At 36.3% G+C, this 14,991-nt stretch overlaps 1 protein-coding gene across 5 annotated transcripts in view; it reads right to left on the reverse strand.

Annotated features, from left to right (window-relative positions):
* The window catches only part of PCNX1 (pecanex 1), a 207,257-nt gene that overhangs the window by 47,524 nt on the left and 144,742 nt on the right, over positions 1–14,991 (reverse strand). For all 5 annotated transcript variants that reach the window (XM_055288936.1, XM_055288932.1, XM_055288935.2 and 2 more), the window contains 2 exons: positions 13,857–13,915; positions 11,641–11,856 (listed from right to left, as the gene is read on the reverse strand). In XM_055288936.1, the coding sequence (XP_055144911.1) occupies positions 11,641–11,856; positions 13,857–13,915 (275 nt within the window). The remainder of the gene's footprint in view (positions 1–11,640; positions 11,857–13,856; positions 13,916–14,991) is intronic.

The following is a 14,991-nucleotide window of genomic DNA, read 5'->3' on the forward strand; positions in this document are numbered from 1 at the left end:
CTATTAATTTGCTAATATTTAAATTGACTTTAAAAATGAAACATGGTTCAATTTTTTTAGAGATACTGATATGGTTTGGCTGTGTCCCCACCCAAATCTCATCTTGAATTGTAGCTCCCATAATTCCATAATTGTGAGAGGGACCTGGTAGGAGATAGCTGAATCATGGGGGCAGTTCCCACATACTGTTCTCGTGGTAGTAAGTCTCAAGAGATCTGATGGTTTTATAAGGTATTTCCCTTTTTGCTTGGCTCTTATTCTGTCTTGCCTGCTGCCATGTAAGATATGCCTTTCACCTTCTGCCATGACTGGGAGGCCTCCCCAGCCACGTGGAACTGTAAGTCCATTAAATCTCTTTTTCTTTATAAATTACCTAGTCTCGAGTATGTGTTTATCAGCAGTGTGAGAACAAACTAATATAGGCATTTATAAAAAAGGACTGCTAATTTCTGCTTACTTTGCAATTGCAGGATTTTTGCATCTATAGTCACAAGAAAAATTAAACAATAGTTACTTTTTTATGTGAACTTATATACATGTATACAAAATGTATATACACATATATGTATGTATGTATGTGTATATATACATATATGTATGTATATAAGTATATAATATATAATGTATATAAACATAATATATTATTTATATATGTATATATACATACATATATGCATATATATGTTCACATAAAAAATAACTATAGTTTAATTTTGCTTGTGACTATAGATGCAAAAATATATGTACATATATATTTATATATACACACACACACACGTACATACAAACCTAAAAAGCCTACCAACCAAAAAGAGTCCAGGACTGGACGGATTCACACAGTATATGTATGTATACATTTATATACATATATATGTGTGTGTGTATATGTAAGTATATATATGTGTATGTGTGTGTATATATATATATATACGCACATGTGTATATACATACATATATACGTATACATACAAATACACATATACATATAAATACATACATGTATATGTATGTATATGTATATATACACACATATATATATTTTGAGATGGAGTCTCGCTCTGTCACCCAAGCTGGAGTGCGGTGGCGCAATCTTTGCTCACCGCACCCTCCACCTCCTGGGTTCAAGTGATTCTCCTGCCTCAGCCTCCTGAGTAGTTGGGATTACAGGTGCCCACCACCATGCCTGGCTAATTTTTTTGGTACTTTTAGTAGAGACGGGGTTTCGCCATGTTGGTCAGGCTGGTCTCGAACTCCAAACCTCAGGTGATCCACCTGCCTTGGCCTCCCAAAGTGTTGGGATTATAGGCGTGAGCCACTGTGCCTGACCCACTTAGTTGCATTTTGATATCAGTATTACATTAGTTTTTTAAAAGCTTGGAGAAATTTAGCTTTTTTCTCCATGTGCTACAATGAATTAGAAATTTCTAGAAGAAACTTCCAGAGCCTTTTTTTTTTTTTAAATTGTGAAACTGAACAACCAGCTCCTGAATGACTACTATAATGACTACTGGATATATATAACGAAATGAAGGCAGAAATAAATAAGTGCTTTGAAACCAGTAAGAACAAAGACACAACATACCAGAATCTCTGGGACACAGCTAAAGCAGTGTTTAGACAGAAATTTATAGCACTAAGTGCCCACAAGAGAAAGCAGCGAAGATCTAAAATCAACACCCTAACATCGCAATTAAAAGAACTAGAGAAGCAAGAGCAAACAAATTCAAAAAGTAGCAGAAGACAAGAAATAACTAAGAACAGAGCAGAACTGAAGGAGACAGAGACACAAAAAACCCTTCAAAAAAATCAATGAAGCCAGGAGCTGGTTTTTTGAAAAGCTCAACAAAATAGATAGAACAATAGTCAGACAAATGAAGAAAAGAGAGAAGAATCAAATGGACACAAAAAATGATAAAGGGGATATCACCACTGATCCTGCAGAAATACAAAGTACCATCAGAGAATACTATAAACACCTCCATGCAAATAAACTAGAAAGTCTAGAAAAAAATGGATAAATTTCTGGACACATACACCCTCCCACATATAAACCAGGTAGAAGTTGAATCCCTGAATAGACCAATAACGAGTTCTGAAATTAAGGCAGTAATTAATAGCCTACCAACCAAAAAGAGTCCAGGACCGGACAGATTCACAGCCGAATTCTACCAGAGGTATAAAGAGGAGTTGGTACCATTCCTTCTGAAACTATTCCAAACAATAAAAAAAGAGGGACTCCTCACTAACTCATTTTATGAGGCCAGCATCATCCTGATACCAAAACCTGGCAGAGACGTAACAAAAAAAAGAAAATTTCAGGCCAATATACCTGATGAACATTGATGAGAAAATCCTCAATAAAATACTGGCAAACCGAATCCAGCAGCACATCAAAAAGCTTATTCACCACGATCAAGTTGGCTTCATCACTGGGATGCAAGGCTGGTTCAACATATGCAAATCAATAAACGTAATCCATCACATAAACAGAACCAATGACAAAAACCACATGATTATCTCAATAGATGCAGAAAAGGCCTTTGACAAAATTCAACAGCCCTTCATGCTAAGAACTCCATAAACTAGGTATTGATGGAAACTATCTCAAAATAATAAGAGCTATTTATGACAAACCCACAGCTAATATCATACTGAATGGGCAAAAACTGGAAGCATTCCCTTTGAAAACCGGCACAAGACAAGGATGCCCTCTCTCACCACTCATATTCAACACAGTATTGGACGTTCTGGACAGGGCAATCAGCCAAGAGAAAGAAATAAAGGGTATTCAAATAGGAAGAGAGGAAGTCAATTTGTCTCTGTTTGCAGATGACATGACTGTATATTTAGAAAACCCCACTGTCTCAGCCCAAAATCTCCTTAAGCTGATAAGCAACTTCAGCAAAGTCTCAGGATACGAATCAGTGTGCAAAAATCACAAGCATTCCTATATACCAATAACAAACAGAGAGTCAAATCATGAGTGAACTCCCATTCACAATTGCTACAAAGAGAATAAAATACCTAGGAATACAACTTACAAGGGATATGAAGGAACTCGTCAAGGAGAACTACAAACCACTGCTCAAGGAAATAAGAGAGGACATAAACAAATGGAAAAACATTCCATGCTCATGGACAGGAAGAATCAATATTGTGAAAATGGCCATACTGCCCAAAGTAATTTACAGATTCAATGCTATCTCCATCAAGCTACCACTGACTTTCTTCACAGAATTAGAAAAAACTACTTTAAATTTCATATGGAGCCAAAGAAGAGCCCACATAGCCAAGACAATCCTAAGCAAAAAGAATAAAGCTGGAGGCATCACGTTACCTAACTTCAAACTCTACTACAAGGCTACAGTAACCAAAACAGCATGGTACTGGTACCAAAACAGATACATAGATCAATGGAACAGAACAGAGGCCTCAGAAATAATGCCACTCATCTACAACCATCTGATCTTTGACAAACCTGACAAAAACAAGACAATGGGGAAAGGATTCCCTATTTAATAAATGGTGTTGGGAAAACTGGCTAGCCACATGCAGAAAACTGAAACTGGACCCCTTCCTTACACCTTATACAAAAATTAACTCAAGATGGATTAAAGATGTAAACATAAGACCTAAAACCATAAAAATTCTAGAAGAAAACCTAGACAATACCATTCAGGACATAGGCATGGGCAGACTTCACAACTAAAATGCCAAAAGCAATGGCAACAAAAGCCAAAATTGACAAATGGGATCTAATTAAACTAAAGAGCTTCTGTACAGCAAAAGAAACTATCATCAGAGTGAACAGGCAACCTACAGAATGAGACAAAATTTTTGCAATCTATCCATTTGACAAAGAACTAATATCCAGAATCTACAAATAACTTAAACAAATCTACAAGAAAAAACCAAACAACTCCATCAAACAATGGGCAAAGGATATGAACAGACACTTCTCAAAAGAAGACATTTATGCGGCCAAAAAACATATGAAGAAAAGCTCATCATCAGTGGTCATTAGAGAAACGCAAATCAAAACCACAATGAGAATACCATCTCAAGCCAGTTAGAATGGCGATCATTAAAAAATCAGGAAACAACAGATGCTGGAGAGGATGTGAAGAAATCGGAATGCTTTTACACGGTTGGTGGGAGTGTAAATTAGTTCAATCATTGTGGAAGACAATGTGGCGATTCCTCAAGAATCCAGAACTAGAAAAACCATTTGACCCAGCAATCCCATTAATGGATATATAGCCAAAGGATTATAAGTCATTCTACTATAAAGACACATGCACATGTATGTTTATTGTGGCACTGTTAACAATAGCAAAGACTTGGAGCCAACACAAATGCTCATCAATGATAGACTGGATAAAGAAAATGTGGCATATATACACCATGGAATACTATGCAGCCATAAAAAAGGATGAGTTCATGGCCTTTGCAGGGACATGGATGGAGCTGGAAACCATCATTCTCAGCAAACCAACAGAAGAACAGAAGACCAAACACCACATGTTCTCACTCATAAGTGGGAGCTGAACAGTGAGAACACATGGACACAGGGACGGGAACATCACATACCCAGGTCTGTCGGGGGATGGGGGCCAGGGGAGGGATAGCATTAGGAGAAATACCTAATGTCGATCACTAGTTAATGGGTGCAGCAAGCCTCCATGGCATGTGTATACCTATGTAACAAACCTGCATGTTTTGCGCATGGACTCCAGAACTTAAAGTATATTAAAAGAAAATTGTGACATGAAGTTGAGACTATTTCTTAGGTTTTATGTGTTATTACTTCATTTTTCTTTCTTTCCGGGAAGTTTATCAAAGATTTTTAAATGAGGAAATAATGTAAGAGCTGTATTTTGTGCAGATCACTGTTAGTGGTGGACAGAAATCATACGTGGCAAGAGGAAATGTAAAAGTTTGGACATTTACCCAACTGAGGTCCTTGTTCGTAGCAGCAGAATAAGGAGAATGGGATACCTGAATTAAAGCAGAATGTTTTTACTCTACCATTCTAATCCCATGACTATTTCCACCCAATATGCCCTACTAATATATTTTGCTCAGAAAATGAAGTCAATAAGTATAGGAATATTAATAATTGAAAAAAGAATTTTTTCTGAGCAAAATATATTACTAGGAAATATTCTATTTTCAATTATTAATATTAATTAATAGGGATTCTATGAGGAACTATTACCAATTGTTCCCTGGATTACCTAAGTCTTCCAGCCACTTCACAGTGAATATTACTGATAAAACTAAATAAAACAAACAATCATGAAAATAAGACTTGTTTAAACTAACTTGAGTAAAAATGGAAAGGAATCCAGTCAGCCAAACACACTATTGATGTGTAAAGTTTGACTTGTAAAACTGTACCTGGTAGTTTACACTTATCAGTAAAAAATTAACATGAAAGAAGGTATAATCCGAAAATTCTGATACAGACAAAAAATGACTGATAACCCAAATTTTTCACATAAAGTTTACATGAAAAGAATCTAGAGTATCTGTAAAATAAAAATGGAAATGAGAAATATGAATGGGTTTAACTAAGAGCTATAAAAACTGATCAAGAAACTTGTTTCAATATTACTTAAAAGTAAGCATCCAGGATAGACAAAATTTAAAAATAATAAATTGGCTGAATGGAATCTGTCTTGGAAAGTAGATAAAATGCTCAGCAGATCCAAATATCTGCCTGGCAAAATAATAACACTTTTGATTAATATTTGGCGGAGGGGTAGGTGAGACAGGGGATCACACTATAAAGAAAAGGAAGTAACCAAGGATCACATCAACATGTGAGCAAGAGTATACTCATCCCTCATGAGAGCTCTGGAATGAACAGAAAGAAGAAAAGGCTATACATTTACATTATTTAATCAGTCTACAAAACTAACAAAATATGTATTATATACTAATTGCTATGTGTGATAGGTACTGGGTACATAATGATAAATGAAGCACATGTGATTTCTGCCCTTGAGAATCTGCCTATATTCTAAAACAAAGATTGATCAACTTCAGCCCTGGGCCAAATCCAAGCTTAGAATGGTTTTGATATTTTTAAGCGGTCATTTAAAAGAAAGAAAAAACAACAAAGAATATACAACAGAGAATGTGTATGGCTCTCAAACCCTAAAATATTTACTGTCTGGTTTCCAAAAGAAAAAGTATGCCAACCCTTTGGCTAGAGAAAAATAAACTTTAAACAATAAACACAGTCACATGTTGCATAACTATGGGGATACATTCTGTGACATGTGCTATTAAGCAATTTCATTGTGCAAACATCATAGAATGTACTTAGACAAACCTAGATGGTACAGCTTACTACACATTTTGGCTATATAATATAGCCTATTGCTCCTAGGTTAAACAGACCTGTACAGCATGTTATAGTACTGAATAACATCGCTAACAGTAATACAATGGTAGGTATCTGTGTATCTGAACACATCTAAACATAGAAATGGTACAGTAAAAATATGGCAAAAAGATAAAAAATGGTATATCTATACAGGGCACTTGCCACAAGTGGAGTTTGCAGGACTGGAAGTTGCTCTGGGTGAGTCAGAGTCAGTAGTGAGTGAGTGTGAAGGCTTAGGGTGTTACTATACACTACTGTAGACTTTATAAACACTATACCTTAGGCTACATGAAATTAATTAAATTATTTTCTCCAATAATAAATTTACCTAAGCTTACTGTAACTTTACTTTATAAACTTTTAATTTTTTAAAACTTTTTGACTCTTGTAATAACACTTAGCTTAAAATACATATTGCATAGCTGCATAAAAATATTTTTTCCTTATATCCTTATTCTGTAAGCTTTTTCAAAATTGTTTTAATTTTTAAACTTTTTTGTTTAAAAAATTTTTTAAACATTTTAAAATGTTTTAAAAATTTTAAAAATTTGTTTAAAAATTTTTTTTAATATTTTTAAAATTTAAAATTTTTTTACTTTTTAAACTTTTTTGTTGAAAACTAAGACACAAACACACATATTAGCCAAGGCCTACACAGGCTCAGGGTCATCAATATCACTGGCTTCCACCTCCACATCTTGTCCCACTGGAAGGCCTTCAGAAGCAATGACACACATGGAGCTGCCATCTCCTGTGACAACAATGACTTCCTCTGGATACCTCCTGAAGGACCTGCCGGAACTCTTCTTCAGGAGGTATCACTCTTTCAAAAATTATGTCCACAATAGTTTGCTTGGTTTGTTTCTTTCATTCATCACAGATTTGCTTGTATGCAGATAATGCAGCAAGAACATTCCTCTCTATTAATGAAAACCTTTTGGTGTTATGGACCATGTTTTCAAATTTTTAAGGAGCTTGTTGAGGTCTGCAAAAGCTTCTGCTAAAACCCTTCACTGTGAATTTTCTTGGGGTTTCTTCTTTTTCTTTTCTAGCTGTTTCCCTCTCTCGCCTGTTCTTCAGCTCTGCGTTCCTTTTCCAGTTCCAACAACCCCTCATTAGTCAGTTCCTCAGGAACCACCTCTAGGCGCTCATCAATGTCATCCTTGTCCACACCATGGTTAAAGTTGTTTGCCATCTCCAACCACAGCCATGTTGATTTTTGCAATCTCTTCATCCTTGGCAAATCCTTTGAAGTCACAGATGAACCTCTTGAGTGTCTTCTTCCAGATGCCATTCATACCCGCATTGGTGACATCACCCTAAGCAAGGTTCTTGATGCAGTCATAGACGTAATCCTTCCAGAATTGCATCAGTGTCTTTTCAGTGTCTTTCTCAGTTGCAGAAATAGCCTGGGTATATGTCCTTCTCAGGTAGTAGGTCTGAAAAGCTGCGATAACTTCTTGATCCATTGGTTGGATCAGAGAGGTGGTGTTTGGAGGCAGAAATACCACTTTGATACCGGGATAAAGATCACCAATAAAAGGAGGATGTGTGGAGCATTATCAACAATAAGCACAATCTTGAATGGTATGTTATTCTCCAAACAGTACTTCTCCATTGTGTTGGCAGAGCAATTCAGGAGGGCATCTTGGAAGAAAAGCTGGGTCATTCAAGACTTCTGATTGCTCCTGCAATACACTAGCAGTGTGTGCTTAGTGATAAGCTTGAAGGCCCTGGGGTTCTCACTGGGCCAGATTACGAAGGGCTTCCATTTGTAACCTGCAACATTTCTCCCATGCAAGACTGTTATCCTGTCCTTAATGACTTGAAACCTGGCATTGACTTGGCCTCTTTATGGATGAAAGTCCTTTCTAGTATCTGTTTTCAGAATAGCAAGCTTTCATCTATACTGAAGATTTGCCCTGTGAAGTAATTTTCCTCACAATCAGCTTATCTAGAGTTCCAAAAATTCTTCAGCTGCTTTCACATCAGCATTTACAGACTCACCACTCACCAGCTTTCACATTATGCAATAAATAACAATTCTTGAATAAAATCACGCAGAGCTAGCAGAAAATTCAACACTGTAGTTGTGTTCAATCTTTTCTTTCAATATCGCAAACAAACTTTTTGTTTTGTCTGTGATTGTCGTGATGCTGAGAGGTATAATATGCTTCTGTGTCTGGTCTTCAGTAGTTTCTCCATATATGATTTAGGCCCTTTTCAAATTTTTGTTCATCTTTTTGTGTTCAATGAAGCAGATCCTTTAATGGCTTCTGTCACTTTGTTCTCGTTCAAGATCACAGCTATGGTGGAATGGGATATAATTACCTGACAACAACCATTGCTGATTTGCCACCTTCATAGTCCTTAACCACTTTTAATTTAACTTCCTGGTCAATCTACTTGATGCGGCCTCTTCGTGGCAACAATAGCTGTGAATTTTGCACATGTAGGGGCCATAAAACAAAATGACACAAGATCAAATCAAACACAGAGAAAATGATGCCATCAAGAGACACAGTAAATGTGAGATGTATGAGTCTGCCACTAGCATAACAAGACATGCCGTTCCAAAGTAAACTTTTTTTTGTAAGTACAAGGAGTACATTCTAACCACAAAAAGTATAGTATAATAAACACAGTTGTTTATTATTATTATCTAGTACGATGTACTGTACATAATTGTATATGCTAGATTTTTATATGACCAGTAGCATAGTTTTGTTTATACCAGCATCACCATAAACACAAGTAATGCTTTGTGATAGGACAGAATGGCTACGATGTCACTAACAGGAATTTTTCAGTTCCATTATAATCTTATGGGACCACTGTGATATGTGCAGTCCATTGCTGCAGTCCATGACTGTGTAAGAATCTAACAACAAAAACATGGTAAAGTGAGATAATCATGTGGGATAGGTGGCTAGGGAAGGCTTCTCTGAGAAAGGGACATTTAGGCAAAGGAATTAGCCAGATGGAGGATTAGGGGAGGAAGAGAGATGGCTGGTACTTTCTGGCAAAATGAAGGGCAATAAGGAGTCCTTAGTAAAGAATTTAGCACATCTAAGAAACTGCAAGAAGGCCAGTGTGGCTACAATGAGCACGGACAGTGCTGTAAAGTGAGGATGGGGAAACTGGCAGAGGCCAGATCACAGAGTACTATAGGATGTGTTCGGGCATGTGAATTCTATGTTAAATGCAATGAAAAGTCACTGAAAAATTGTAAGCATGGGAATGCCATGATCAAATGTGTCTTTAAAAAAATCCCAGCAGGGTGTGATGGCTCGCACCTACAATCTCAGCACTTTGGGAGGTCAAGGCTGGAGGGTCGCTTGAGCTTAGGAGTTCAAGACCAGCCTTGGCAAGACGGTGAGGCTCCCATCTATACAAAAGTAAAAATTTTAAAAAAATTAGCCAGGAGTGGTGGTGTGCACCTGTAGTCCCAACTACTCAGGAGGCTGAGGCAAGAGGATCCCTTGAGCCCAGAAGTTTGAGGATGTAGTGAGCTGTGATCACACCACTGTACTCCAGCCTGGGTGACAGAGCGAGACCCCTGTCTCTTAAAAAAAAAGAAAATGCTAATGTCTGAGTTAAGAATTATAGGTATCCCTTGTTACTCAAATCTATAGGAGTTCAAAGAGTAAGGGTTGCTGTATTTTCAAATTTGAGCTTTGATTGGCAAATACTTAGCATTTAGATAGCAGAAGATTTATCCAAAAGTTTATCTGAGTCTACTCAATACCAGAGAATGAAAATCTGGATAACTTTTCTGATTTGGAGAACTACTGATCAATATGATGGAGTGAGCAGATGGTAAGAAGACCGCCCCCTTTCATTTCACATATGTAGAAATGTTGGATAAAACAGCCTGCCATGCACATTTATTTTAAAAAATTAAATTAAAATTAAAAAACAAGGATGAAGTCTTCAGGTGCCAAAACTTAAAAAGGAAGCTAAAAGTCACAGCAGTAGTAGGAATGGTGGCAAGGGTATGCTAACTTTTGGATGAGCCTAGTTGGATTAGGATTGAACAGCCTGGGGTTAAGATTCTGGAAGAGATGGAGTTAACGTCCTAGGCTCCTGATGGAGAGGCAGAAACAAATATTCATAAGACAAGAATAAAATATTTTGAAGGACAAGAGAATATGAATGGATTATAAACAGATCACAAGTAAACATCAACATTTACTCCATCAATTTGAGTGCTGCATAGCTAAAGATTTATTTCTAGCGAACAACGTAACTTCTAGACTGATACTTGCTCCACTGACATAGACACTCCATAGCTAAGGTGCAAGCCTTCTTACGCGACACCAGGATGAAAACAAAGCTAATGGGGTTATAGATCTGGCTTCCTTCTCTTTCTAGTCAAATGCTTTCTTATTTCTATTCCAGACTAAAACTACTCCAAAGCACTTAGAATAGATGAAAAACTCTCTGAAAACTCAAGTTAAAATGTTTCCCAGACTGGAAAGATATTCAGTAACAGGACTTGAAGCATCCTACGAAATCAGTTTCTACTTGTGCTTACATGTTATTCAGTTTTACAGGAATTGATAACATAAAGTTGATGTTTCTAAATGCATGATTTTCTGTAAAGAAATAACTTTATCAGTACATAAAATTGTAGAGGGCTGATGGAAAGGAGAATGGCCAGTAACTACTTAATGGGTACAGCGTTTTATTTTGGAGTGATGAAAATGCTTTGGAATGAGACAGAGGTGGTGGCTGCCCAACACTGTGAATGTACTAAATGCTCCTGTGATTTCTTCGCTCTAAATATTAATTTTATTTTATGTGAATTTCACCTCAATTAAAAAAAATTGTTGGAAGACAAAGGCATGGTGTTTATATGAATGTAACTCAATTAACTATTCTGCTTCACACAAAAATTCAGCATTCCATGCTGCTAGCTACCTAATAAATTTATGCAACTGGTCACAAAAGGGACCAGCAAGAGACCAAGCACAGAACAACAGAAATTCAACATATCTAGGAAAACAAATCAATTATACACTAATGCTACTACCTTTACATATAAAGCCATACTGCAAACATGATTCTTCTTGGAATATGGAATGTGGGGTGAAAAAATCTAATACTTAGTCTTTAACAACTTTTCTCATTCCACAATCCCAAATATCTAATTCTATGACAACTTCTGGTTTGAGATAGAAACATGTAAAACTAAGGTGCCACAGGAGTATGCTACAGAAATAAAAGGTGAATGAATGTCTTACCTCTGAATTCAAGTCCCCGCAGCTGAAAAGTGACCAGACCATTGCCTATCTCTATAAGGTGTACTAATGCATTGAGATAGTCAGAGGCAAGGATGAAACAGTCCCCTGTACTGTAGTTTCCCCACCGTCCTAGGAGCAAATCACCACAGAGGCTGTGTTGTAGGGATCTAGTTAAATGCTCATAAAAGATGGAATTCAGATTGTTGTCATCTGATCCTATAAAAAGGGATTTAAAAAAAAGTTAGATTTAACCTTAAGTCCTCTTGACAAACAAGATTGTTAAAAATATTAAAAACTTCTAGTACAGAGTTATATTCATTTGACAAGGAAAATAACATTCATACCCTTAACAGTTTCTATATAAAAGTAAAACAGGAAAACGGAAAAGGTTTCTGAATTTAGATTTAGAAGTCACATAACCTCCTGGAATCTATGGTTCTCATTCACAAAATGTGAGAATTTGATTTGAAGCAATCTAAGGACTTTTTGACCTCTTCAACAGTTCGTAATTATTCAATAAAATATGGTTTATAATTAAAACCATGTAAGAGAAATGAGAAAAATAATTCAGAAGAAGAACAAAAAGACTATTTAGTAAAGGAAGTAGATAAAATAATACAAGATTTGAACAAATAAGACAATCAAAGAGAAGTTGGTTAGTCAATATTAGCCATATTGAGATGGCTAATATTAAGCAGAAATAAACTGTATATAGCAACAGAGAACCTTAAAAAAAAACATTAAGATAGGCTGGGCGTGGTGGCTCATGCCTGGAATCTCAGCACTTTGGAAGGCTGAGGTGGGCAGATCACTTCAGGCCAGGAGACTAACCTGGCCAACATGGCGAAACCCTGTCACTACTAAAAATACAAAAATTAGCTGGGCATCATGGTGCACGCCTGTAATCCCAGCTACTTGGGAGGCTGAGAAGGCAGAATCACTTGAACTTGGGAGGTGGAGGTTGCAGTGAGCCGTGACTGTGCCACTGTACTCCAGCCTGGGTGACAGAGAGAGACTCTGTCTCCAAAAACAAAGAAAAAAGAAAAAGAGAGAAAAACATTAAAATAAACATCACTTAATAAATTATATGACCATCTCTAGAAGTAACTCATGCAAAGCAATAATCTGTAAATGCATGCCCCAAGTATAGTATTGGAGAATGGTAACATATTCAGAGCTTAATAATTATTTTAAACCCAGTCTAATTGAATAAAATAATGAAAGGGAAACTCCAAATTCTAATGTCAACAAAATGACTTTATCAATTGTATGTCAGCACAACACAAAAATGTATATACTGATTCAGGGCATGGCCTTTGGTTATGCAGGATGGCATCATCAGCATGAGAAATCTAGCCCTTTACAAGCACATACTAGAGCTGAAATGCTTATTTTCTCTACCAGAACATGATGATGATGGTCATTAGTATCAAATAACTAGTTCTCCTTAGTCCAATTTTATCACTGAGAATTAATCAGATTTGAGGGAATTTATGAGTCAAATGGATACAAATATTCCAGTGTATTTGGGAGTAATATTTATTTTAGTAAATTAATACACTGAGATTCTGGTTGATATGCTAATCTCTGATTCTCTGTGACAGATTACTATTGGGTGGGCCAATAAAATGATGTTTCCCAAATGACAAAACTAAGAACCAGACTTTAGATAATGGTAACACCAGCAAGGTGTCACCCACTGAAGCTCTATCCTGACTGGCTATATGTCCCCATTTGATGACATCTCTGTAAACAACAAACTGAATCAAATTAAATTAATATTGACCTAAACATTGAGGGAAGGGTGGAAGAAAACATACTAATAAAATATGTGTCAGTCTGACTGCAGACCCTTCAAAACATCTGACCAGTTTTACTTTAACCGTTTTTCTACATTTTAACCTATGTAAGAACAATCTTTGAATGGAATTTTTCATTCTTATAAGCATTCTTAAGATGCATTTTATAAAAAGATGGGTACATAAACTGTAGTTACTGTAACTTATATATATTTTGCTCAAGTAAAACAAATAATATTTAGTTTTTAAAAGTGAATATTTGGGATTCATAGAGGATTCCCAACAAGTTAGGAGTGAATATAAACATATATATATATATATGTGTGTGTGTGTGTGTATATATATATATATATATATATATATATATATAAAACAAATCCTTAGACTTGCCTCCATATTCACAAACAGAGCTATTACCTGGATTTCTATCAAGCTGGGAAGCCAATCTGGTATTTGAATGATCCACTCGTTTTGTGCTGAAGAAAATAAAACATTTTTAGTAACTTTCTTTACATTAAAAAATATTTAACAATTTAGAGTGACGGAGAAACTATAGGAAACGTATAAAATAAAGGTTACCACTTTATGAAAATCTCTGGAAAAAATCTGATTAATATAACGATAAAATGCCTTGTTAGCACACTTTTGGGAATTAAAAAAAAATTCTCCCCCCTTCACCACACATGAACATAGCAGATTTTCTTTTATTGTACAGTGTATGGAAAGACATCTAGGCATGCACTGTGAGAAAAAAGCTGACCAGGATGAAAAAAATACATACTGTATATGGTTCTTAAAAATTCAAAGAGGTTAGAACATTCTTTGCCAAAGGAAGGTGTATCTATTAAGGCTCAGTGATGCAATGTTATTTGGAACAGTAGTTCCTAAAATGTGGTCCATAGAACCTAAGGCTCTTTCAGGCAGTTTTCCAGATCAAAGCTATTTTCAAAGTAACATTGAGCTGTTATTTGCTTTTTACATTGTGTTGACAACCGCACTGGTGGTACTAAAGCAATGCTGGGTAAGACTGCGGTGCCTGGGCATGAATCAAGGCAGCAGCACCAAATTGTTCTACCCTTCGCTGCCACATTTGCACAATAAAGCAAACAAAAAATCCAAGTTTCACAAAAAAATGTCCCTAATGAAGCAGTAAAAAGTATTAATCTTATTAAATCTCAACTCACAGCAAAGGCCTTTTTAATACTCTGTATGGCAAAATGAGAAAATACATATGAAGCACTTCTGCTGCCTTCTGAAGTACAATGGCTGTCATGAGGGAAAGTATTTGTGCAACTGCTTGAACTCCGAGCTGAACTAGCTGCGTTTTTTTCTTGGAACACCATTTCTACTTAACACTGATGGAAAAATTATGAGATTATTTAGATGTGGTCATTTAACAGATATTTCCCCAAAATAAAGAAAGTGAGCCTGTTATTTCAAGGAAAACAACCAGCAATACTTGTTGACAATAATAAAAATCCGGACCGGGCGCGGTGGCTCACGCTTGTAATCCCAGCACTTTGGAAGGCCGAGGCGGGCGGATCACGAGGTC

This window comes from Symphalangus syndactylus, chromosome 8 (genome assembly GCF_028878055.3).
Source record: "Symphalangus syndactylus isolate Jambi chromosome 8, NHGRI_mSymSyn1-v2.1_pri, whole genome shotgun sequence".
Classification (NCBI taxonomy): domain Eukaryota; kingdom Metazoa; phylum Chordata; class Mammalia; order Primates; family Hylobatidae; genus Symphalangus; species Symphalangus syndactylus.